The sequence below is a fragment of the Ostrinia nubilalis genome, chromosome 28 (genome assembly GCF_963855985.1).
Source record: "Ostrinia nubilalis chromosome 28, ilOstNubi1.1, whole genome shotgun sequence".
NCBI lineage: Eukaryota > Metazoa > Arthropoda > Insecta > Lepidoptera > Crambidae > Ostrinia > Ostrinia nubilalis.
In genome coordinates this window covers 5540649-5566665 of record NC_087115.1, presented here as the reverse complement: position 1 = coordinate 5566665, position 26017 = coordinate 5540649, and the positions used below count along the sequence as shown (strand labels likewise).

General features: G+C 37.8%; 1 protein-coding gene across 3 annotated transcripts; it reads right to left on the bottom strand.

Moving 5' to 3' along the window:
- Positions 1–5: 5 nt before the first annotated feature.
- Positions 6–25057, bottom strand: LOC135085279 (zinc finger protein 836-like). 3 transcript variants are annotated; one of them, XM_063980041.1, is made up of 17 exons: positions 24949–25057; positions 24457–24666; positions 22435–22666; positions 21434–21526; positions 20851–20988; positions 19984–20248; positions 19206–19468; positions 18337–18410; positions 16945–17076; positions 9145–9283; positions 8740–8829; positions 7382–7510; positions 6517–6588; positions 4927–5055; positions 3390–3581; positions 2075–2218; positions 7–436 (listed from the first exon to the last, which is right to left on the bottom strand). In XM_063980041.1, the coding sequence occupies exons 1-17, from the start codon at positions 25032–25034 to the stop codon at positions 338–340; spliced, it is 2487 nt and encodes an 828-aa protein (XP_063836111.1). In that variant the 5' UTR covers positions 25035–25057; the 3' UTR covers positions 7–337. The 3 variants fall into 3 exon arrangements, with proteins under 3 accessions (XP_063836112.1, XP_063836113.1, XP_063836111.1); XM_063980042.1 differs by lacking the exon at positions 6517–6588 and having other exon boundaries at positions 6–436; XM_063980043.1 differs by lacking the exons at positions 6517–6588; positions 7382–7510 and having other exon boundaries at positions 6–436.
- Between the last annotated feature and the right edge of the window lie 960 nt (positions 25058–26017).

The window sequence follows — 26017 nt, the reverse complement described above, 5'->3', positions numbered from 1 at the left end:
ACACAAGCAACAAAAACTTTTGCTTAACACTAGTATCTAAAAATGAAAATACATGTAGTTGAAAAATTGATAGACCAATACTGCACTATTTTAAACATCAATGATCAAGTGTTGAATTGTATGATCCTATACATCTATAAAAGCGAAAAGTCACTGACTCACTCACTCATCACGAAATCTCAGAAACTACAAGTGCTAGGAGTCTCAAATTTTGCATGGGGGTTCCTTTTAGAACGTAGGTGCTCACTGAGAACGGATTTTACGAAACCACCCCTAAGGGGGTAAAACGGGATCCACGCGTACGAAGTCGCGGGCGGTCGCTAAAACAACAAAATCTTTATTCTTCGTGCATTTGAATCAATTCTTCTTCGATGGGGTCTGTCATTGTGGAATTTGAGTCGTCTATATCCATTTTTATTAATCTGTGTCTGTAAGGCTGTAACAAAATAGAAATCATCATTATACAGGGTGTTAGGTAAATGGGTATATGAGCTGACACTAGCCCATGTTAACATGGTCATATAAATGGTATGGTGAAGTCAGGAAATTGATATCTTCATTTTAACTATTTTAATTTTCATACAAATCGGATTTTGTAAAATTTATTTTGTATGAAAATTAAAATAATTAAAATGAAGATATCAAATTTCTGACTTCACCATACCATTTATATGCCTATGTTAACATGGGCTAGTGTCGGCTCATATACCCATTTACCTAACACCCTGTAGATCTAGCACTAATTCAGTCAGTGCCTGAGGTATGGGAGCGGCACGGGAGGGTGTTTTTGATACGTCAAACGTAAGCGACACCTTAGATTTTTTTATAGACCTAATATACAGGGTGTTAGGTAAATGGGTATATGAGCCGACACTAGCCCATGTTAACATCCCAACTAATATTATAAATGCGAAAGTAACTCTGTCTGTCTGTCTGTTACGCTTTCCCGCTTAAACCTCGCAACCGATTTTGATGAAATTTGGCATAGAGATAGTTTGAGTCCCGGGAAAGAACATAGGATAGTTTTTATCCCGGTTTTTGAAACAGGGACGCGCGCGATAAAGTTTTCCTGTGACAGACAAAATTCCACGCGGGCGAAGCCGCGGGCGGAAAGCTAGTCTAAATATATAAAAGGAGAAACTGACTAACTGACTGACAGATCAACGCACAGCCTAAACGGCTAAACGTAGGCACTTGAAATTTGGCAGGGACGTAGCTTAGGTACCGTAGAGGTGCACTAACAAAGGAATTCCCGAAATTCCCACGGGAACGGGAATTAGCAGGAAAATCCTTTTGTATGAAAAATCTAAACCACTTAAGTTAGACGCTTGAAATTTGATATACTTAGTAAACTTAAAGCTTAGGTACAACAGGATATTGCAAAATTCCTACGGGAACGGGAGTTAGCGGGAAAAAACATTTGTATGAAAAAATCTAAACCGCTTAAGATAGATGAAGGGGGTAAAACGGGATCCACGCGTACGAAGTCGCGGGCGGCCGCTAGTGGTCATATGAATGGTATGGTGAAGTCAGAAAATTGATATATTCATTTTATTTTTTTTAATTTTCATACAAAATAAATTTTATAAAATCCGATTTGTATGAAAATTAAAATAATTAAAATGAAGATATCAATTTTCTGACTTCACCATGCCATTTATATGACCATGTTAACATGGGCTAGTGTCGGCTCATATACCCATTTACCTAACACCCTGTATTGAACTGTCCTACCCGTGACATTGACAGCGGGGCGCCACCGTCAAGATCGGATCGCTGGTTCCGATTTTTTGTTAGAAACTGTTGTCTGAACATGTTGGAAACTATACAGTTGAACGATGGTAGCGCCCCCCTATGAGAGTTTGGTGGGACAGTGGCTATGCGTCGAGATAAGTTCCAAAGTGGATGTACTAAAAGTACTAAAGATAGCTTCTAGCGGGGTGCCACTAATTGCTCTGTCCAAGTGTCAAGATAGCCACCAGTGGCTCTGTGACTAGAGATAGCCACTAGTGGCTCTGTGACTAGATTATGCAACTAAAGTGGACTAGAGATAGCCACAGTGGCTAATACATACCCTGAGCATCCTCTCATGTTTGGGCCGTTTCTTCGGATACGGAACTCCCAAGTGACAGTGAGCGATGTGCGCTTTCTTCTCTGAAGGAGTGCAGAAACGCTTGTTGCATGGCTCGCACGCGTACGGCTTGGCGTTCATGTGGATCTGAGGAAGAAAAAAACATTTATTTGACACAACATATTAAAATAGAAAATATAAATAAAAAATGTGTGTTTACTTGTCTAGACAGCCACTAGTGGCCGTGTAGTGGCTGTGTCCGTGTCTAGACAGCCACTAGTGGCTGTGTAGTGGCTCTATCCGTGTCTAGATAGCCACTAGTGGCTGTGTCCGTGTCTAGACAGCCTCCAGTGGCTGTGTCCGTGTCTAGACAGCCACTAGTGGCTGTGTCCGTGTCTAGACAGCCACTAGTGGCTGTGTAGTGGCTCTATCCGTGTCTAGATAGCCACTAGTGGCTGTGTCCGTGTCTAGACAGCCTCCAGTGGCTGTGTCCGTGTCTAGACAGCCACTAGTGGCTGTGTAGTGGCTCTATCCGTGTCTAGATAGCCACTAGTGGCTGTGTCCGTGTCTAGACAGCCTCCAGTGGCTGTGTCCGTGTCTAGACAGCCACTAGTGGCTGTGTAGTGGCTCTATCCGTGTCTAGATAGCCACTAGTAGCTGTGTCCGTGTCTAGACAGCCTCCAGTGGCTGTGTCCGTGTCTAGACAGCCACTAGTGGCTGTGTCCGTGTCTAGACAGCCACTAGTGGCTGTGTAGTGGCTCTATCCGTGTCTAGATAGCCACTAGTGGCTGTGTCCGTGTCTAGACAGCCTCCAGTGGCTGTGTCCGTGTCTAGATAGCCACTAGTGGCTGTGTAGTGGCTCTATCCGTGTCTAGATAGCCACAAGTGGCTGTGTCCGTGTCTAGACAGCCTCCAGTGGCTGTGTCCGTGTCTAGACAGCCACTAGTGGCTGTGTAGTGGCTCTATCCGTGTCTAGATAGCCACAAGTGGCTGTGTCCGTGTCTAGACATCCTCCAGTGGCTGTGTCCGTGTCTAGACAGCCACTAGTGGCTGTGTAGTGGCTCTATCCGTGTCCAGATAGCCACTAGTGGCTGTGTCCGTGTCCAGATAGCCACTAGTGGCTGTGTAGTGGCTGTGTCCGTGTTTAGACAGCACTAGTGGCTGTGTCCGTGTCTAGACAGCACTAGTGGCTGTGTCCGTGTCTAGACAGCACTAGTGACTGTGTCCGTGTCTATTACATACAGATTTTAGCACGAGACCGCGTGGCAGTTTTAAATATATTTCTAGTGCCTAGGTTAATTGTGTCAGTACATCTCACCAGTATATGCCTCTTCAAGTTATAAACCGCCGCGAACTGTTTCCCGCACAGGTTACATTCCGGCGCCGGCTTGTGCGTGCTCAAATGTCGATGTAGAGTGCTCTTCATGGAGAATGTCTTGCCGCACTTGTCGCACTTGTAGGGCTCGAGACCGCAGTGCGTTTGGTTGTGGTCGTTTAGCACTGATAGACTCTGAAAAAAAAGTACACTTCAATAATCATCAAGAGATTCTGTGGAGTGCTTAAAATCTAATTTATTTTCTACTAGCTTTTCGCCCGCGTGAGTTTTTATCTGTCACAGAAATATCCTATGTCCTTTCCCGGTACTCAAACTATCTCTATACCTTTCACCAAAATCGGTTCAAATTCAAATAGTTTATTCAGCACATAAGCCCTTTCCAGGGCGCTTATACACGTCCCAAATATAGCTTGCCCTACCACCACTTCGGAACAACATTTATGGGTTGGTGCTGAGAAGTAGCAGAAGAAACTTGGTCACCTTTGACAGCCTCTTTTTCAATCCAAGACAGTAATGGCAATGCCAGATTTTGTATGGAAGGTGGCGTCTTTTTTTTTTCGTGCGGCCATCGACCAAACTTTGTTTTTTGATTACAAAATAGTGTAATAAACCAAACTTACTATGACATGTATACCTCTAAACTCAGTCTGAACTAAGTTACGAGCGTTAGAAGTTTGATGATTTACATACTAGATTTGCTTTTTGCGCGCAAGTTTTGTAAGAAATTGCAACAAAATATTGTGCTATTTTTTTATTGCGCTGATTCTACTCCACACTGATGTCTGGAGCCTTTAATGGATGGTATTGTTTGTTTACACATACAATGTCACTATTTTGTTGCAATTTCTTACAAAACTTGCGCGCAAAAAGCAAATCTAGTATGTAAATCATCAAACTTCTTATGCTCGTAACTCAGTTCAGACTGAGTTTAGAGGTATACATGTCATAGTAAGTTTGGTTTATTACACTATTTTGTATCCAAAAAACATGGTTTGGTCGATGGCCGCGCGAAAAAAAAAAGACGCCAATTTCCGGCATTCTTTTATAACTTACATGATACGTAATAAGTGTGATAATAATAATCAGAAACGTACTGGAAAGCGCAGCACCTTGTAAGTGGACTGACGACCTCATAAAGGTTGAAGGCGCTGGATGCAGACCTATGTTCAGCAGCAAACGTTCTACGGCCGAAATGATGATGAGTCTCACCAAGAAAATCCCCGCAACTGCTCGCACACATACTCTAACTAGGTGGACAGACGACCTCATAAAGGTAGCTAGAAGGTGCTGGATGCAGGCCGCTACCAACCGGGCGATGTGGAAATCATTGGGGGAGGCCTATGTTCAGCAGTGGACGTCCTGTGGCTGAAATGATGATGATGATGAGTCTCACCCAGATAGTCTTACAGACGACTTTATGAAGGTAGCTAGAAGGTGCTGGATACAGTGAACGCCTGTGACTGAAATGATGATGGTCAGCGGACGTCCTGTGGCTGTAATGATGATGATGATGTCTCACCCAGAACATCTTCCCGCACTGGTCGCACACAAACTCGCGTCGTTCCGGGTAGAAGCCGCGCGGCTCGCCCGGGTGTTGGTCCGCGAAGTGTCGTTGGAACATACGGAAGCCCGGGAACACGTCGCCGCACTGGAGAAAAACATTGTAAATAACAAATAATAATAATAAATAAATAAATATCCTTGGACATTTTGCACTGCGCTTCTAGTCCCAAACTAAGCAAAGCTTGTACTATGGGCACAGAATAATAATAAGTACTACGTACAGAAGTTTTACTTCGCGAAGGTATTTAAACAAATGTATGCTCAATGTCATTAACAATATGGTGTAATTTAGCCTGTCTCAAGAGTCAAGCACCATTTTGTTGACAAACGTCAGTGATCGGCACTGCGCCGAAGCTATAGGGCTGACTTCGGTAAAATGATGTGACGTGAGGTGCCAAACTGCGGAAAATGGCGGAGGAAATACATGATTTAGCATTACTCGTTTAGCATACTCGTTAACATTACAGATATGGAAAGTTGCAGACCTCACTTCATAAAACTTAACATTCTTACACTCGCCTCTTTGTATATTATAGAAATATGTAAACATGTCAGAAAAAATTGTCATGAATATTCCCAAGCCAAAGATCTCTATCCTCAGGAAAGAAACCTTAGACATAGAAATAGACTAGTTCCACCTTTCACTAAATTACATCTAGTTAGCTCAGGAACCTATCATATGTCGATAAAAATATATAACATGATACCTAAGGAAATAAAAGGCATTGAAAAAGATAATTTGTTTTGTAAAAAATTAAATGAATGGCTACTAAGTAAATGTTTCTACACGTTAAAAGAATTCTTTGATCTCAACTCTAGATAAATAAATAAATATACCTAAGCAATTGTCTGTAATATTGTCATTTTGATAATTTAGATTTTAATATTGTATGTACCTATAATGTTGCAATGCCCTTACAGGGCCATGTTTCGGGACTCTGTATTAATATTTAAGATCCAAATGTACCAACATGATGCAATAAACATATATGACTATGACTATGAATTATCATGAATAATATTAACTACTTTTTTACCTCCCAGAGTCTTGAGGCAACTTAAAAAAGTACATTCTATGTTTTTATTATTATTTAGGCAGTTAAATACTGCACAGTATTTAGTACACCATTATCTTTATTTTCTTCCATCACACACAAGAATACGCGTGCGTGAGTCAATGTTCGCTCGTATGTGAGGCCTTGTCGAATAGTATCCTGTAGGGGGCCATCGTGCGTGTTTTGTTTTCGATGAAAACTCGCGGAGATGAACAGGCCTGGTAGTAGGTACATTCGATTCAGGAGCAGTTTACTAATGAGGGCTATCGTTTTAGCGCTCACCAGTTAGCGCCACTGTAGAGTAAGGTCCTGTCACTTGCTAGTAGCGAAGACAGTGGCGCCAACTGGTGAGCGCTAAAGTGGTAGGAGGACTATCGCATTTGCACTCATCAAGATGGCGCCACTGTAGAGTAAGGTCCTGTCAATCGCCAGGGGTGCCAACTGTTAAGTATAAAAACGATAGCCCTCATTATGGTAGATGTGTTACTCACCTCTTCACAAGTGACCGGCCCCAGTTTTTTATACCTGTACCTCCATTTCCGATTCCGACCGGGCGTGTATCCCTTCAAAACATAATAAATAAAATATCATTATTTGTTTATTAAAATTACTTGTTATGCATAAGACCATGTTAAAATGTATGAACTGTATTATGTTTAGTAGACTTTGTTGGTGTGCCTAATAAATAAATTTAAAAAAAATATTTCTTAGAGTAGGCGCACACCGTTGATTTTTAGTTGGCCGATAGTAACGGTTGTGCCCGATTTTAAATAAATAAATAAATAAAAAAATATATCCTTGGACATTTTACACTGCGCTTCTAGTCCCAAACTAAGTAAAGCTTGTACTATGGGTACTAGACAACGGATATAAACATACTTAAATACTTTTTTTTTGTAAATACATACATATTATACAGAAAACACCCAGTCCAATACAAACAAATATGTTCATGCACACAAATGTTTAAGTTTAAGCCGTGTGGTGACGGCAGAAAGCCGTGTGGTGACGGCAGAGTAGAATACATTTGTCACCAACCCCTACTCTTCCCGCGGGTGTCGTAAGAGGCGACTTAGGGACTACACATCAAACAGAGAATGGGCAGCAGCGCTCTCTGAAAAACATCAATCTTTTAAACTGCGATCTCCAACCCGCCTGCCTAGCGTGGAGATTATGGCAAAACCCTCCACTATAGTGGAGGAGGCTCATAGTCCAGCAGTGGACTGTAAAGGGCTGTTGATGATGACACAAATGTTTGTACTGTGCGGGAATCGAACCCGCTACCTCCGGAATAGTAGTCCGTTTCCTGTATCCATTAAAACTCTGTTTGTAGTGTAATAAGCTTTGAATGCGTACCTTTAGGGGTTTGTATGTGTCAGACGGAGGATTACCATGGCTCGGGGACACACGTAGATGACGCTCAAGCGCGCGCTTGTTTAAGAACTGCACGTTGCATTGGTCGCAGACTGGGCTGTCTTGGGGCAGCTGGAAATTAATTTTATTTACTTACTAGCTGACCCGGCGAACTTTGTTCCGCCTTAATGGCAATAAATAAGCAGACTTTTTTTTTATTTCGAACGGGATAAAAAGTATCCTATGTCCTTCTCCCGGCTCTAAACTACCTCCCTGACAATTTTCAGCTAAATCGGTTCAGCCGTTCTTGAGTTATAAGTGGAGTAACTAACACGACTTTCTTTTATATATATAGATTTATGTCATCATCATCATCATTTCAGCCATAGGACGTCCACTGCTGAACATAGGCCTCCCCTAATGCTTTCCACGTTGATCGATTGGTAGCAGCCTGCATCCAGCGCTTCCCAGAACTGACGGCCGATGGGGCAGCAAGGTTCTGGAGTGGAGGCCGCGTCCCGGAAAACGCAGCGTGGGACGTCCACCTACAAGGTGGACCGACGACTTATTTATGTACAGAAATGAATTTATTTATTTACACTTATTAATTAGGGTAATAGTATTGACACCACCATCAATTGAAGTACTTTTAAAACTGTCAAAACGAGACTCCCATAGATTTTGTATGGCAACACAAGCAAGTGACGTCAGTAATTTGTCAACTCAATTAAATTACTTTTTTCAATTACAAATATTACAATGCAACCAAAAATCGTAATTTACATGTAATATAAAATTAATCAAGTTTTTAAGACCAGAATAAAGTGTGTTTTAAAAATGTTGTATTTTTGAATTATTGGGGAATGGTGTCAAAATAGTTCTATTGTACTTTTTATGAACTGTTCAAAAAACTAGTAAGGAAGACTATGACGTCATAAATTCACGAACCCGTTTATCTATTACGAATTAAATTAATTTCTATTAAATCTAACTTTAGATACTTAGAGCACATTGAATAGTAACTCGATTTTTTTCAGGGCTAGTCTGAATAATTTTCTAAAACAAATTGTATCTTGTATCCGCTAGTAAAGCCTGGTCCGTGAGCACGTAGAATTTTGTCCAATGACCCCAAGCTACCCATCCTTATCGCTCGCGCGTAATTATGTTGTTGTCGCGCTCGCACACTCACTGCGGGTACCAGTCGCACAGTCGCGACAGCAATATAATTACGCGCGAGCGATAAGGATGGGTAGCTTGGGGTCATTGGACAAAATTCTACGTGCTCACGGACCAGGCTTTAGTAAGTAATATACATCGAAATCTTTGGAATATTACAAGATTAATAAAATAAAAACACTTACCGTAGTGACGTAGCCCACTATGGTGTATTTTGTGGTAGTTTTGATTTTCTTCACGGGCCCGAATTGCGTTGATTTTGTCGAAGGCTGGATCTGAAAAATTGAAGGTCAATTATTGTGAGATAGTAAATAATTTTGTAGAATAATTTTATCATTATCATTTTCAGCTACAGGACGTCCACTGCTGAACATAGGCCTCCCCCAATGACTTCCATATTGATCGATTAGTAGCGGCCTGCGTCCAGCGCTTCACTGCTACCTTTATGATGTCGTCAGTCCACCTTGTAGGTGGACGTCCCACGCTGCGTTTTCCGGTACGCGGCCTCCAGTCCAGAACCTTGCTGCCCCATTGTCTGTACGTGGTACTTATTATTATTCTGTGATAGAACCTACAAGGAACTTTGTTACCTGTAAATCCCCCTCCAAGTGCTTGGACTGCAAGTGCTTCTGTAGCGGAGGGATTCCCGTGAACGACTCGCCGCAAAGGTGGCAGATTGCATCTTCCGGGTGGCAGCTTTGCACGTGGTACATGTATGTCGAGTGTTTGCTGGAGGGAAACAAATAAAATAAATACAAAAACCGGCCAAGTGCGTGTCGGACTCACGCACAAAGGGTTCCGTACCATTGATTTATGATTTTTTTTTTTAATTTAAGTTATTTGTATGAAAGATTACGCGGTAATAAGCGGTTTACGATTTACGAGGTATTAAAAAAAAACTACTTACTAGAATACTAGATCTCGTTCAAAACAATTTTCGTTGGTAGTTTTTATAGTAATGTACAGTCGCGGAATGAAAAGGTTCGTCACCTTAGTGTCGGTTTTCGCTTGCACTAGGTACCGTAAGAGTCAAAGCTGCCAACATAACCGTGCAAGAAACAGTGCTGCTAACATATAAATAAATATGACGTTTGCTAACGAATAAGGTTTTGCTTGTTTATTTTTCTATCCCATCAGTGCAATGTTACAAAATGTAGTTTTTTTATTTATTTAATAAATAATGGCAGGTTGAACCAACAAGAAGGTTTAGTTTATCAATCATAATAATCTTCCTGACAAGTTAAATCGTCAAACAGCTTTGATCTGAATAAATTTGAACTTTACCGACGAACAGTTTAAGATTATTTTCTCTAACTCGAGATTATTCTGTAACATAGTTTCAAAAGGTAATATGTGCTCGCGATTCGTTGAAGGAATCAATTTGAAAACTGACGAACCTTTTCATTCCGTGACTGTACATCGTATGTTTTTTTTAGATTTTTCATTTTCTTATTTTAGAAGTTAGAGGGGGGGGGGGGGGGAACTTTTTTCCACTTTGGAAGCGTCTGTCACGCAAACTATTAGGTTTAGAAAAAAAAATTTTAGAAACCTCGATATCATTTTTGAAGACCTATCCATGGATACCCCACACGTATGTGTTTGATGAAAAAAAAATTTTTGAGTTTCAGTTCTAAGTATGGGGAGCCCCCAATATTTTTTTTTTTTTTTTTTTGCATCAAAATCTTAACGCGGTTCACAGAATACATCTACTTACCAAGTTTCAACAGTATAGCTCTTATAGTTTCGGAAAAGAAATGTTTGTGACATACGGACGGACAGACAGACATGACGAATCTATAAGGGTTCCGTTTTTTGCCATTTGGCTACGGAACCCTAAAAAATGCATTAATCTTAGCCGAAGACCATCGACTTTTAGTTGGCCGATAGTTGGGTCCGGTTGTTAATCAGTATGGACTTGTATGAAATTAGTATCAGCCGATTCTTCGTACAAATTAGAATCGGGCCCAACTATCGGCCGACTAAAAATCTAGTCTGCAGGGGCTCTAAGCTGGATTTATATTTGTCTGACGTGTTGTATCGTGTCGCATCAGCAGAGTGGTATTGGTTGTATATGTCAAGGTGAAATTGTGAACTCTGTCAGTTTATAATATAACGCGTTAGATTGTAAACTAACAGTGGGTTAGGTTAGGTTAGATTGTAATTTAACTACGTCAGATTATAATCTGACGGAATTCACAATTTTACGGTGACATATGACCTTAGTTCTTTAGTAATTTCCCTAAATGTAAACAAATATGGCCAACTGACATTGACGAATTTTCAGTCTATGTCAGTTGATCTACTAGTGATGCGACAAAATCTCTCGTTAATCGCAATTCTGTAAATGTCATTTACGGACTGCAACAGACGATTATTAGATTTTTAAAGATCGTTTGTATTATGGAGCCTAACGGTGTATCTAGGAGAAGGTAGGTGCAGGTAGATGAGTGAAACTCAGAGTCCAGATTTGAAGTGATGATTTATTTACAAAATGCGCTATACAGTGTGAGTCACGTTAAAGTGTACATATGAAAATAGATGAAACTAGACCTATTTTTATCGACAAAAAAGAGGTCAAATTTTTTTTGAGATTTTTTTTTAATTTTTTATAGAATTTTTTTTCTTCCGATTACTTATTGTAAAGAAAACGTAATAACTTTTAAACTAAGCGGTATATCCTGATAAAATAAAAACAGTAATAATGCTAAATAACAGGCAATACTAAAAAATACATAAAATACACAAAAAATGCCAACAAATAATAAAAAATGATACTTTTTGAAAAAAATCTGCTTAAAAATTCGTGTTTTTTTGGTTATTTGATAAATTTCTCCAAAAAATGCCCCTATAACAGGTGGTTTTTATTACTTTGTATTATTCTCTATCGTATTACCTTCGTAAAACCAAAAATCGCATGTCTCTATCCCTATCACAACGTTTGCAATGATCGTTTGAACTAAGCCTCTCCGGGCGCGCCATTCAACGCTTCGTTAAGAACGAAACTGAAAATGGCTCTAGATTTGTAATTTTGATAAAGACAAGTTAGATTTCAAATAAAAACAAAAGATTTCGAAGTAAAATAAGCATTTTAGTTAAAATTAAAATTGTCTCTACCTGTAGCGGAAAATAATGTTGTGGCCGGCCTTTGTTCAAACGATCACAGCAAATGTTGTGATAGGGATAGAGGGGTGTGTAATGTATGATATAACTACATATCATATAATACTTAGAGGATATAACATCAAATTATATAAAATCATTTAATATAATAATTATTTACTATAATAAACGAATAATATAATTTTAAAACGAATAATTTTAAGACAAATAACTATTAACTGATATAAAATGGTTTGATATAATGAATATTTTCTATAAAACTTACAATGTATACTATTTAAAACAAATAACATTCAAATCATATAAAAATAAAATGTCGAACAATCAAATGAGATAAAATTCTTTTCCTATAAAACTTAAATCATATAACAATAATAATTGTATATAAAGTTCATTTGTTATAATAAGCATTGCATGCAGCAAGCAAGCAAGCAAACAAGCAAGCTAGCAAACGAGCAAGCAAGCAAGCAGGCAAGCAAGCAAGTAAGCAAGCAAGCAGGCAAGCAAGCAGGCAAGCAAGCAAGCAAGCAGGCAAGCAAGCAAGCAAGCAGGCATGCAGGCATGCAGCATGCAAATTTGACTAAAAACTTGAGACTTCTGTCACGGCTCCGGCACTGCGGGGCTCTGGCGGTCCCTCGCGTGCTAATCGTCGCAGATGGCTTTCGCTCGACACCGCGTCTTCGGCTTGCTGGCCGGCTTCGCCGGCCAGCCTCAGCCGCGGCGCCTCGCTTCCAGCCACCTGCTCCTCAGCCCGCGGGCCGCCTCGCCCCTCCGTGCCTACGCGCTTCTAAATTACACTCTAGGGGTAGGGCAGACAAGACTACGTGGAGTCGGTTTTACGGCGATTCGTTTTTGTCACTAAAGTCATTTATAAGTTAAGCTAAAGAAGAACATACTAAAAGTTATATCCATCAGAAATTATATCAATTAAAGAGTATACCAAATAGTCGTTATAACAAATAATATTTATTACAAGTAATGGTTATGTGAAATATTGTTTATATTAAACAAAATTACATCAAATGAGTCTTAGATTAAGTAAGGTTTATATCAAATGTCTTTATGCGTTGTGATTGGTATCTGAAATGACATTATTAGAAATGATATATTATATGAAGTAAACATTATATGTTAAAAAATTATATCAAGTGTTATTATAACATACGTTTATTATACAATATGAACGTTATTGAAATGAATTTATATCATATAAACTTATATAAACTGTCACGCACCCGGGATAGAGACATGCGATTTTTGGTTTTACAAAGATAATACGATAGAGAATAATTAAAAGTAATAAAAACTACCTGTTATAGGGGCATTTTTTGGAGAAATTTATCAAATAACCAAAAAAACACGAATTTTTAAGCAGATTTTTTTCAAAAAGTATCATTTTTTATTATTTGTTGGCATTTTTTGTGTATTTTATGTATTTTTTTAGTATCGCCTGTTATTTAGCATTATTACTGTTTTTATTTTATCAGGATATACCGCTTAGTTTAAAAGTTATTACGTTTTCTTTACAATAAGTAATTGGAAGAAAAAAAATTCTATAAAAAAATAAAAAAAAATCTCAAAAAAATTTTGACCTCTTTTTTGTCGATAAAAATAGGTCTAGTTTCATCTATTTTCATATGTACACTTTAACGTGACTCACACTGTATTTATAGTAACACAGAAAAGAGACAGAAACATTGGCTGTCGCACACGACATGAATACATTGAAACTTTCAGCGCGTTATAGAGATAGCGGGACAGCTATATCTGTCCTCTCGAGCGTAGGTTATATCCACGGAGCTCCCGCGGTGGGTGTGCGAGCGAGACAGCCTCTCGGACCTCTCGGCCGGAGGTTATAAATATAAGCGGCCTCTTCGCGGCCTATCTCGCAGTACGGCGGCTGACACGATGCGACTCCCACAGTATCATTATTAAGATCAATCCCTCTTCTGATTAATGTGATCGTCAAAATAGGATCTTCTTAATCAAAGAAAATTTAATTTTCCCTTTTTTATTTGTTTAGGAAATATAATTTAAATTATACTGTGGGTCTAGACAAAGTGCACAATAAAATCGTAAACCAGTCGAAAAGTGGTCGAAAGGCCTTTTTTATGTGACACTCGACTGTATAATAAAGCTGAATTCAAAGACTTCTTCGCGCAAAGTGTGTTGTTGCATTCAATGAAGAAAAAATACATTGTTGAATATAACCTCGTTTATATTTTATTTTAAACTAGCTGACCCGGCGAACTCTGTTCCGCCTTAATGGCAATAAATAAGCAGACTTTTTTTTTATTTCGAACGGGATAAAAAGTATCCTATGTCCTTCTCCTGGCTCTAAACTACCTCCCTGATAATTTTCAGCTAAATCGGTTCAGCCGTTCTTGAGTTATAAGTGGAGTAACTAACACGACTTTCTTTTATATATATAGATTAATATTATCAAAGTAATTGAAATAATTGAATACTTGAAATAAGATCGATAAAATTTACAGATTATTATCTATGAATATTGTCTATGACTTACAGATTTTCCAGAGATAGGACCTAAATTTAAACGTCAAATGTCGATTTGACATTTTAACATGAAGCACAGGATCTCCTTCTAAATGTTTCAAGTTATATTCCTATGTTTAAATTCATCAGCAATACGGTTGGGCAAATCTAATTCTGTTAATTGTAAATATGTAAATGTATATACCTATTTAATCACTGTTCCTACAATCTTTGTTGTGTTTGTAAATATTGTAAATAGCTTTCTTTCTGCCAGTTAAACACGTGTTTTGACTTGACTTGCTTTGATGCACTTTGTTGTGTTTTGAATTGACTGAACGGATTTTGAACTGACTGACGTTTTTAACGTCTACTTTGACTGACAACTGCTTGCTAAATTAATGGACTTGGAAATGAAATCCATGATCCTTTTTGGAAAACTATGGAAATTGGACATGAAGAAATATTTGAAACAAATGAACATTAACGAATTAACCTGGATATTACGAAATCAAACTACTGAAGACATACAACATGGATCATAATAAGTTAAATGACTGTGGATATTCCCATATGATTGGGGGATTCTACCTGAAGAAGGAGGAAGAAGCATACGAAGCATACTATAAAAATGAAGCTACCCTGGAAATGAAAAAATCAAGAAGATTACTGATGACTAGGCAGCATGGTCTTTGACCTTAGCCTGTTCCAGAAGGAACGAATGGAACCAAAAAAAAAAAACAAATTTTCACCATCCAAATAGGGTCATTTCGCCTGTTCGCGTCCATCGCCCAATTCGCGTCCATTTTGCCGATCTCCTTTTAAAAATCCTCGAAAACAAGTCAACTAACACACCAATCAAACGAAAAGTCATTACCGCTAATACGTCAATGTATAAGAGGCACGTACACATAGACAAAAGTCCTGTGCGTCCAACCATTCCTGTTTAGAAAAATAGTTAGTCTCGGCTGTTCAACAAGGAAGCTCACACGCGCTGCATGTTTAGATAAAAATTAGTGTGCAGCGGCGTGTTTGATGGTAAGTTTTATATTGTTTTATGTGAATTTTAGGATAGATAGCTATTTCTACAGTTTAATGATGAAAAAAGGTATAATGTTTATTATGAATTTGGTAATGTTTTTTATATTTAACGAATAAAATAAGGTGGACGCGAATTACGACATCGATTTTACAAAACTTCCACTTTGCGTCCACAATGGACGCAAACTATACCTATCCTCTATAATAATAAACCAAATTGCGTCCACTGTTTTCGTTAAATACTTGCTTATAAAAAAAATTTAAAACATACTGTTTAATATTAATGTGTATAGGTAAGGTCATTTTAAGAATACAAGTTCGCCCATCTGACCCTAAGTGAGCTACTTTTATTTTAATTGATATTTTTGTTTTTGTTTAATTTTTTCCAAAATTTTACCTAAAAACTGCCTAAATTTTTTTTCTCGCGTGTTTTTAACCGCTTTTGTTATTTGATATTAATATCGAATATGTCTTTAGTCAAATAAATTCAATTTCAGATCCAGATAAGGATTGGATAACTAGTTACGAGCCGCGAAAGTTTAACAAATTAAGGTACAAACCATGATAAAAATTTCAACTTGGAATTCGATTTAAAAAAAATTAAAGGTGATAGTGGATTGCCAATGCTCTTAAAAACATCTCTAGCTTCTCTTCTTTCCAATGATATGTCACGTCATGTAGTAATTAGATATTGAAATTCGTCAAAAATTCAAAGTTTAGGGAAGAAAATGGAACAATAATACAAAAGGAGTTGAATGGCTTCTTATCATTTCTAAATGTGGATTTCCAGTAAAAAGCAAGAATTTTGGATACTGTTCAAAAAATAATTCGAGACGGAGAGTTTAAAAATAATTTCAAAGATGATCGTCCAGGTCAAAAATTGTTTGAAAAATGTTTGGCCAGAAATAAAGAATTTTTTACTTAAACCAATGTTGAGAAGAATTATTTTTATTTTTTAAAGTGAGTTTTAAATGATGATAATGTTGATTTTTAATAATTAAGTTTATTGTTAAATAAAGAAATTGTTCAAATACAATCTTTCTTTATTAATTCTTAAAAATATCACCCCTATATTCCTTTTCTAAGCTGCTGGACGCTAAATGGTCCACGGGTGGACGCAATTTGGATTTTGTGGACGCAAACTGGGTATAACGCTTAATTCTGAAGTTTATCTATTTAAAAAGAAAACGCAAGATGTTTCTAATACAACTGAAAGTTAATCTTAAAATAGAATATATAATGAATACATTACACAAATTTGTCATAGAAATGAGTGCTGGGGCATTTTTATTATCGCCGTCAAACTTGCCAACTGCACTAAATGGACGCGAACAGGCGAAATGACCCTATTTTGTTAAAATATTTTGTTTTCAATGTTAGATTTCATATTTGTTTCATCATGAGAATAAAGTTGGTTTCATTTAAGAAAACGTGAGTATTATAGTGTAAAATTTGTGTGTAATTGTGTGAGTATTATAGTGTAAGTGTTTGTTTACATCGATGAAAATTTCTAAAGAATTTAGGATTAGCGCTTAACTCAGTCAGTGAATGAGGTATCGGGGCGGCACGGGAGAAATGATATTGACATAATAATATTATGACGTAACAGTATACAAATCGAAGCATAAACCTGAAGTTTCGCTGACGTTTAACTTCTCAAAAACACCCTCCCGTGCGTTAGATTTCAAATATGCTTCAGACTTGTATAGCCTTAAAGTACAACCTCCAATACTCACGAGTAGTGCTTGGGGCAGCTACTGCAGCGGAAGCGGAAGCCTTCATGGGAAATCTTGTGTGTCGCCTGCGCGGACTTCCAGGAAGAAATGAACGGGCACAACCGGCATTTGGCGATCTTGTCATGGCTCGCTCTGTGAAGTGAAAATGAAATACAACGTGCTCCTTTTGTTTTCCGGAAATTTTAGGGGTATATTCTATAAATAAAAACTAGTTAAAGAGTCTTAGGAATATGTGTTTCTAAAAGCATATTTTTGAAGCATATTGATTCTAGATTTAGAAGATACCTAGTTGATTTAGATTATAGTATCATCAATCTAGTTTTTTTTTTTCAAAATTTTCACCTAGTCTTTTTGTGCAGACTTTTTATTGATAAGCGTATGTAAATTATGAATTATTTCAGTGAAAAATTAAGTTTTTAAATAATTTCGTATGAAAAAATAAGTCGAAAAAAATTGTTGAATTTAACAAAAATTTAATGCCATTACATTCTTTGAAGTGGTCTTATTAATACCCTAGAGTTCCAGGAAATCAAAAAGAGCACGTTGTATTTATTGCCAGAATCAAACATTACAACAAAAAATAGCCAAGTGCGTGTCGTGCCACGCGCAGTGTAGGGTTCATTTTAGAAGCAAGCAATTACTTCATCTAGTCACTTACGGGACTATACTGCACTTACTGGGACGTGTAAAAGTGCTTTTTAAAAGCCTATTTGCAAAAATAAATGAGTTTTTTATGAGTTTTTATTCCTACGTCTCGTTCCCACCGCTGCAACTCCTGTGTAGCCAGGATCTACAGCTTGACCGCCAATAACACAACCAGTGAAGGTCAAGTTTTTCCCGGGGGAAAGTTAAACTGTCATTGGACTCTTAACGAAATTAATCAGAAGAACATAGGAGGAATCTAAAGCCACTTGTAATATTTTCTTCTAAGGAATTTTTATTAGGTAAGAAATTTTATAACACTCGTATGCCCGTTTTCACCATCAATGACCCCTTTGTAAACAGAATTCCTGATATTTGTTACCATAGGGGTCACTTAAAAATTAAGGATTGATGGTGAAAACGGGCATGAAACTAACTGATCTATCTTAAGTCTCGCGCTTCCCTGATCCCTGATGATGATCCCTTTGCGAGTTGATAAGTGTGCTAAAGCCCGGTCTATGAGCACGTAGAATTTCGTCCAATGACCCCAAGCTACCCATCCTTATCGCTCGCGCGTAATTATGTTGCTGTCGCGACTGTGCGACGGGCGCCCGCAGTGAGTGTGCGAGCGCGACAGCAATATAATTACGCGCGAGCGATAAGGATGGGTAGCTTGGGGTTATTGGACAAAATTCTACGTGCTCACGGACCAGGCTTTATGACTTTAATGATTATAATGTGTATCCTCACCTAATATGCTTCACTATGGCGATGCGACTCAGGTAGTGTGTCTTACATATGTCACAGACGAACTCGCCGCATTCCTGACAAAGAGCAGTTATTATTAGATAATGATAACGTGTTTTAACAGTTTTACAGTCTTTGTATTATAAATAAATAAGTCCGGGAAACATGAGCAATCTGAAAGAGGGTCTGATAGAATACAACATTTGGTGGTAGGGCTTGTTCTAAGTCCGCCTAGCTAGCTACCACCATCGTACCTAAGTCTGTCGCCATAACAACAATGTTAACAGCATTGTTGTGTTCCGGCAGTTAGAGGTAAGATAGCCAGTTCCTCCGTGGTTGAGGATTCCGGGTGAAGCTCGCTTCCACCTTCGGCCTGATCATCACTTACCATCAGGTGAGATACAGGCCAAGAGTTTCCCCGTTGGGGATACATTTTTTTGCATGGGAATTTAATATTTATATTCAAAGATCATAAGGAACCTCGACCTACGTTCTAAAAGTAACCCTCATGCAAAATTTGAGACCCCTAGCACTTGTAGTTTCTGAGATTTCGTGATGAGTGAGTCAGTCAGTCAGTGACCTTTCACTTTTATACAGGGTGTTAGGTAAATGGGTATATGAGCCGACACTAGCCCATGTTAACATGGTCATAAAAATGGTATGGTGAAGTCAGAAATTTGATATCATCATTTTATTTTTTTTAATTTGTGAAATTTAATAAAATCCGATTTGTATGAAAATTAAAATAATTAAAATGAATCGATTTTCTGACTTCACCATACCATTTATATGACCATGTTAACATGGGCTAGTGTCGGCTCATATACCCATTTACCTAACACCCTGTAGATAAAGAAGATTCGAGTACTCACATTAGTATGCCTCTTCATGTGATCATCATATTTATCTTCCAACTGAAAACCTCTATAACACTGCACGCATTTGAACTTTGAATTCAAATAAACAGAATTATTCTTTCTGTTTTCGAACTCCTCCCGTTGTTCTTGCGGATTCATGGTCTTCTCTATGAAGATTTTATTAAATTCTTTCTTGTATTGCGCGCGAGTTATTGTTTTCTTGCCAAAGGTGCAGTATTCTTCTGTCACATCTTCTTCTGAATTTTCATCGCTGTTTGCTGGAATAAATAGAAATTTTAGACTTGGGCTGAGTTGTACCACCTAACTTTAACGATAACCGGTGTTTTTTGTACCGAGTTTGACAGATTTATGACGTTTGTCAAAGTTAAAATAAGATGGTGCAACCCAGACTTAGTGTAAGCGACAGCGCACACTGGGCGAAAAATCGCGGCTACAGACGCGACCACAAAACGCGCGTGCGTCGTTTAATATTATTAGCTTGTCGTCGCGACATGTCGCGGAGTCGCAATGACATTATTTTGTCGCCCAATGTGCGCTGTCGTTTAGTTTTAAAGTGAGACAAAAATCATAAAATATAAAAAATATACAGGGTGTCCCAAAAAGTAGTGTCAAGCTGGAGCGGTGCTTTTTGTATGGAATTTGACAGATTTTTGACGTTTGTTAAAGTCAAAGTATGATGGTGCAACCCAACCTACACAAGGTTGGGTTAGATTAGGTTAGGTTTTACACGAATTATTTGACGATAAATCACATTAAAAACGTTGAAACTTACCCACGGTTAGCGTTGTCACTTCATTATCTTCTTCCCACTGGTCACTTTCCTCACCGTTATAATCAATAGATACATTAATATCGAATTCCGGTTTAAATTTAAAATCTACGTCTTTCGGATCATCATCGTTTTTACTAGTGTCATTAAAATCATTGATTGAATCCTTCTGGTCGTCGATTTCTTCATACTCAATAACTGTGAGCGCCAATTTTGATGCTAGATTACTTTTTTGGCGATCTAATTGCTGTATTGTGTCCAGTGTAAGCTGAAATTTAAGAATTTTATTGAAACTTTTTATACAGGGTGTCCCAAAATCAATGGATAACCTTACAACTACCGATATTCCTCCGCAAGGTCAAAAATTTGACTTTAGTACAAAATATCACAAACTTAAAGATTTTTTTTTATAGAAAATTGCCACCTGTGATTAGTTTTTCTTATGAAATTCAACAAAGTAGTTTCAATGTTCTTTTACAGAAATGAAAAAGAAGAAAAGAAAAATAAAATTGTTCATAATCTCGCATCGCAATAGCATTCTAAAAAATTAAAAAATCTCGAAAACCGTGATATTTTTACCTGGCCAATTGTATATTGTTTATGCCTTTAGACTATAGGTAGGTATAGCGCTTAACGCCTTCCTGCTACCTTTACGATGTCGTCGGTCCACCTTGTGGATGGACGTCCCACGCTGCGTTTTCCGGTACGCGGCCTTCACTCCAGAACCTTGCTGCCCCATCGGCCGTCAGTTCTGCGTACTATGTGCCCTGCCCATTGCCACTTCAGCTTGCTAATCCGTCGGGCTATGTCAGCGACTTTAGTTCGTTTACGGTTTCAGTTGGTGTTACATAAAGGTAACTAAATACTCACTGTGTTCTGTTCAATAAGCTCCATCAGTACAGTCCATGCAGTAAGACTCCTAGTACTGAAGTCTACATAGTTTTGAAGGCGTTTCACGCACTCGTAACATACCACTTGAGGCATTTTTGTATCGTCGAACATGTCACACTGGAAAAAGAGACAATAATATTACTTTGTAACTCATCATCATCATCAACAGCCCTTTACAGTCCACTGCTGGACTGTTGCAGTCACTGATGGATTGTTACAGTCCACTGCTGGACTATTACAGTCAGCTGCTGGATTGTTACAGTCCACGGCTGGATTATTACAGTCCAACGCTGGACTATTATTAAAGTCCACTGCTGGACTGTTACAACAGTCCATTGCTGGACTGTTACAGTCCACTGCTAGACTATTACAGTAAACTGCCGGACTATTACAATACACTGCTGGCCTATTACAGTCCACTGCTGGACTATAAGCCGGGTTTTGCAGTATTATATGTTTTTCTATTCTATTCTATTGGTAATTTGTAATGATACAAATTACTGATATTTAATTTTGTATTTTCTAATTACATAAAAACACAATTTTAATAAAAATAACTTACCGTGATTCCGGTCAGCAAAAGGTATTTTTGTTCGAGATCATACTTTTTCATTGAATACATTTTGCAGCCTGTTGCTAAACATATTCTGCACACCTGAAAAATACATTTATAATATTACATAGAGCATACAAATACACGTTAATTGGTTAATTTAATTATTATGTAGGTACACATGGACCGACAACATCGTAAAGGTAGCAGGGAAGCGCTGGACGCAGGCCGCTACCAATCGATCAACATGGAAAGCATTGGGGGAGGCCTATGTTCAGCAGTGGACGTCCTGTGGCTGAAATGATGATGATGATGACACATGGCCACACTGTTAACTATCCATTTCCGTTTTTGCTCTCGCTCTAATCAAATGGTGATTCTTTGCGATAGATCGAGACGACATGACAGGCAATGGATAGTTAACACTGTGGCCGTTGGTACTAGACTTTTCATTTGAGAATCATTATAAAAGCGAAAGGTCACTGATTGACTGTGGTCACATCACAAAATCTCAGAAACTTCAAGTGCTAGGAGTCTCAAATTAAGCATTGGGGTTCCTTTTAGAACGTAGGTGCTCATTAATACGGGATTTTGCAAAATTCCACCCCAAGGGGGTAAAACGGGATCCATGCGTACGAAGTCGCGGGCGGACGCTAGTTGCTAATACCTAACTGATGTCTTGGTAGCTCAGTGGTTACACCAATCATCCATTGAGCAAACTCATGGGTTCAAGCCAGATAGATCATAGAACTCACAAAGAGGGAGGCACATTCCAGCGAGGCGTGCATTTAAAGCCCGGTCCGTGAGCACGTAGAATTTTGTCCTATGACCCCAAGCTACCCATCCTTATCGCTCGCGCGTAATTATGTTGCTGTCGCGCTCGCACACTCACTGCGGGCGATATAATTACGCGCGAGCGATAAGGATGGGTAGCTTGGGGTCATTGGACAAAATTCTACATGCTCACGGACCAGACTATAGCTTGATCGCGTTGTACCTATATTACTCACTTGTGTTAATACTTCATCTGTCTTGACATCAGAATCCTGCAATTTCTTCTGCAATGTAACCTTCTCATTTTTAACAATAGTATGTTTAATAATAGTGTGGGCTACTTTTTTAGGTTTCTTCTTAGGTTTCCTAATTTTCTTCTTTATTTTGGATAAATTGAGATCATCATCGGAAGTGTCACTTAGTGACGATCCAGGTTGGACTTTTTCCAAAGCTGTTTTGATGGCATCACTGTAAAATAATAAGAATACTTTATACAGCATAAGAATACAGTAGATAAATTAACCTAGAAGCTATGCTGAAGATCCGCTCAGCAATATTCGCGACATAACAAGCGCCATGTCGAGAAGCTGGTTATCAAAGGGAACCAACCAGGGTTCGAAATTATCAAGATAATAACGCTCCATGATAATTTATCACATAATTATCTGATAATTATCAGCAATCAAAGATACATTTTTCATATTATTTCATAAGAAATTCTAATTGCGACTGTTGCTTTATGTTTTTGGTTGCTGATTGTTGTCAAGTTATCTATCGCTAGTCTCATAAAGCTTGGAAAATAGATAAACTAAATAGATAGGTTTTATAACTATCTATGTTGATTAACACCCACCAGTAGATCAAGTGCGGAAATACACGTTCAAAAACTTCGAATAAGTGTACAGTTCATTTTCACGAGAGCATTTTTTGTTATTAATCAACCGATAATTATCCATCTGTTATTATCACGATAATTATCCATCTGTTATTATCATGATAATTATCATTGATAATTATCCTTTCGAACCCTGGAACCAACACACTATGAGGATTGCGGATTGCGCGCCCTCTTGAACGAGACCATATCGAGGGGGTTTGATGATAAATAAATAAATAATAGCTTTATTTCTAAGAAGTAGTACAGACTTCACATTTTCAGCGGCTTCTGCACTAAGCTCGCGCTTGTATCGCGGCTGCCAAATAACACAACTCTAAAAGTAAATTACAGTAGCAGTCGAACAAACAGTTTTACTTTTACTTTTAATATTGATGCATATATAATAGGGTATTTGCCTACTTTAATACACCAATTTGTATCACCAAGTTTCTAGGATTGTAGTATTTAAGAGACAAGATATCATCATTTCTGCCACAGGACGTTCTCTGCTGAACATAGGCCTCCCCCAATAATTTCCAGATTGCCGGTTGGTAGCAGCCAGGTCCCTTTTTTCCACTGGGCACTTAGGGCACATGCCTGGGCCCCTCGACCAAGGCCAGGGGTTTTTCCAGATGATAAGGGCCCCCTTTGATCCTTAAGTGCCTAGGGCCACTAGTAGGTTAAAGACGGCCCTGGTAGCAGCCTGCATACAAATTGAGAAAACCTGATCGAACCTGTAACATTTTGACCTTTCTGACTACTAAGCTACTCTGTATTTTAAAAACTGTGGAAACCTGTAGATCAGTGGTTGAAGCAGTCATGATGAATGGAAAATGAACAATGTTTATTTTGTTTACAACAATATTAAATAGAATTTGACTCTTTCTTGTAAGTGCAATGGCATCTGTGCCAGGAGTCACTCTCCCGTAGCAAAAAAAGTATGTTAATATCCATTGTCTGGTACCCATAGTAGGAGCCCTGCTTAGTTTGGGAGAGGACAATGCAGTACTGCAGTATACATGGTATTAGGTAAATGGGTTCATGAGCACAGACCAGCCCATGTTAACATACACATATAAATATACAGGGTGTCCCAAAATTTGCACATCACACTGACACCAGAGGTAAATGAGCTTAAGACGCATCTAACAAGTATTCCATTTTTAAAAATAACTATATTATGAGTCATATTACAAAACTCATCAAACTTTTCTATGGAAATGAATGAATAAAATTGGTCATATCTTAAAACTTATGAAACTTTTCTATGGAAATATTAAGCTTGTTCAATGCATCTTAGACTCAGCTACCTCCAGTGTCAGTGTGACGTGCTAGTTTTGGGACACCCTGTATATTGTATATTACTTAAAATTAAATTTACCTGTAAAGATCAATATCTGAGTTGGACGAATCTGAACAATCTAATTTAGAAGGCACTGCATCGTCTTTGAGTTTCTTCCTGATATTGTTCTCTTTGTAGTCCGTACTTTTAAAATGCAAGTAGCATATCATGCCGTTTTTTGTATAATCTGACGGTTTCATTCCTAGACTTCTCAACCATTTGCCTCTTTCCTTCAATTTCACAGGGAATCTACAAGAAAATTTTTTATAAGTTCTAAATAAGTTGTTTAGATTTGAGATTTTAGTAGCATGCTCAAATGAATTAATATGATTTTATGTCTGCAATAATGCCATAAATACTGGAAATCGTTTTTAAACATTAAAAAGGTTTATATAACGGTGATTTGCTCTGTAAACTCTGTTTATGAGAGAAAGTATACTGATAATCGACATTAATTATTTTTGAGTAGACATAAATTAGTAAAAAAATGTTATAACATTTGAAATTGACTATAAAATTATTAGTTTTTACTTGTGGAAGCGTGTGCGAGATCCTGGATAATACGCGGACAAACAATCGGGAACCAAACAGATTCCCGCCTTTTGGTGTGTCGGCATGACTGCGCCTGGGAAATATGACTATCACCCATAGAGAAAAGTAATACATCTATCACCTCTCCAGTTATCATACACTACGACGAATTTACGATTTTAAAAAACATGTAAACTGCACCAATGGTAAAGTAAGTTAGTAAACAAGACACTTTAGAGCAATTTACGAATAATTACGCGATTCACGTTGGTTCACAAGAAAGTAAATGAGTAAATTCGAAAGAAACCATGGAATTAGTTGCCCAAAGTCGGCTCCATTTTCTTTGAATGAATGACGATGAGCAAACTTGAGCAAAGTGACAAAATAGTCAGTAACTAGGGATGTTCCAAATCCATGTGAAAGACCGGTTTTAGTTCAAAAATAACGTTATTTACGCGTCGTGTGTGTGAGCTTTATACCTTGATTTTTTAGAATCCAGCAGAGATGTAAACAAACACTTTCATACACAATTACACCATAATCACTTACGTGTTCATAATATCATACACATTATTTAACAAGCCCATGAAACCAACTTTATTTTCACGTTAATACAAGTTTGAAATCAATCTTTGAAACAAATTATTTTAGCAAAATACGTGGACGATGAAAATTTGTGAGACTTGTCAAATTGACTTGACGTTTAAAATCATGTGTTATCTCCATATTGTCTATGACTTGTCTCTGACACATCAGTGCTGTAACCTGTGAGTCATAGACAATAACCTGTAAATTTAATCGATATTATTTTAAGTATTCACTTATTCCGATTACTGATTAATCCTAAATAAAAATATACGATACTTTGTTTAGTTTTCCAGCGATAACTTCGACAATATTGGAGATAACGTAAAATTATTTTTCTACTTTTAGTGTATACTTTTTCGGAGTCAGTTTAATTTTTAGTCGGTTTTATTTAAACGAAATTATTTTACTTTTTTATGCAATTATGCTTACGTATTGTTCCATTGCTTATTTTCCTATACAGGGTGGAATTTTGTAATGCCAC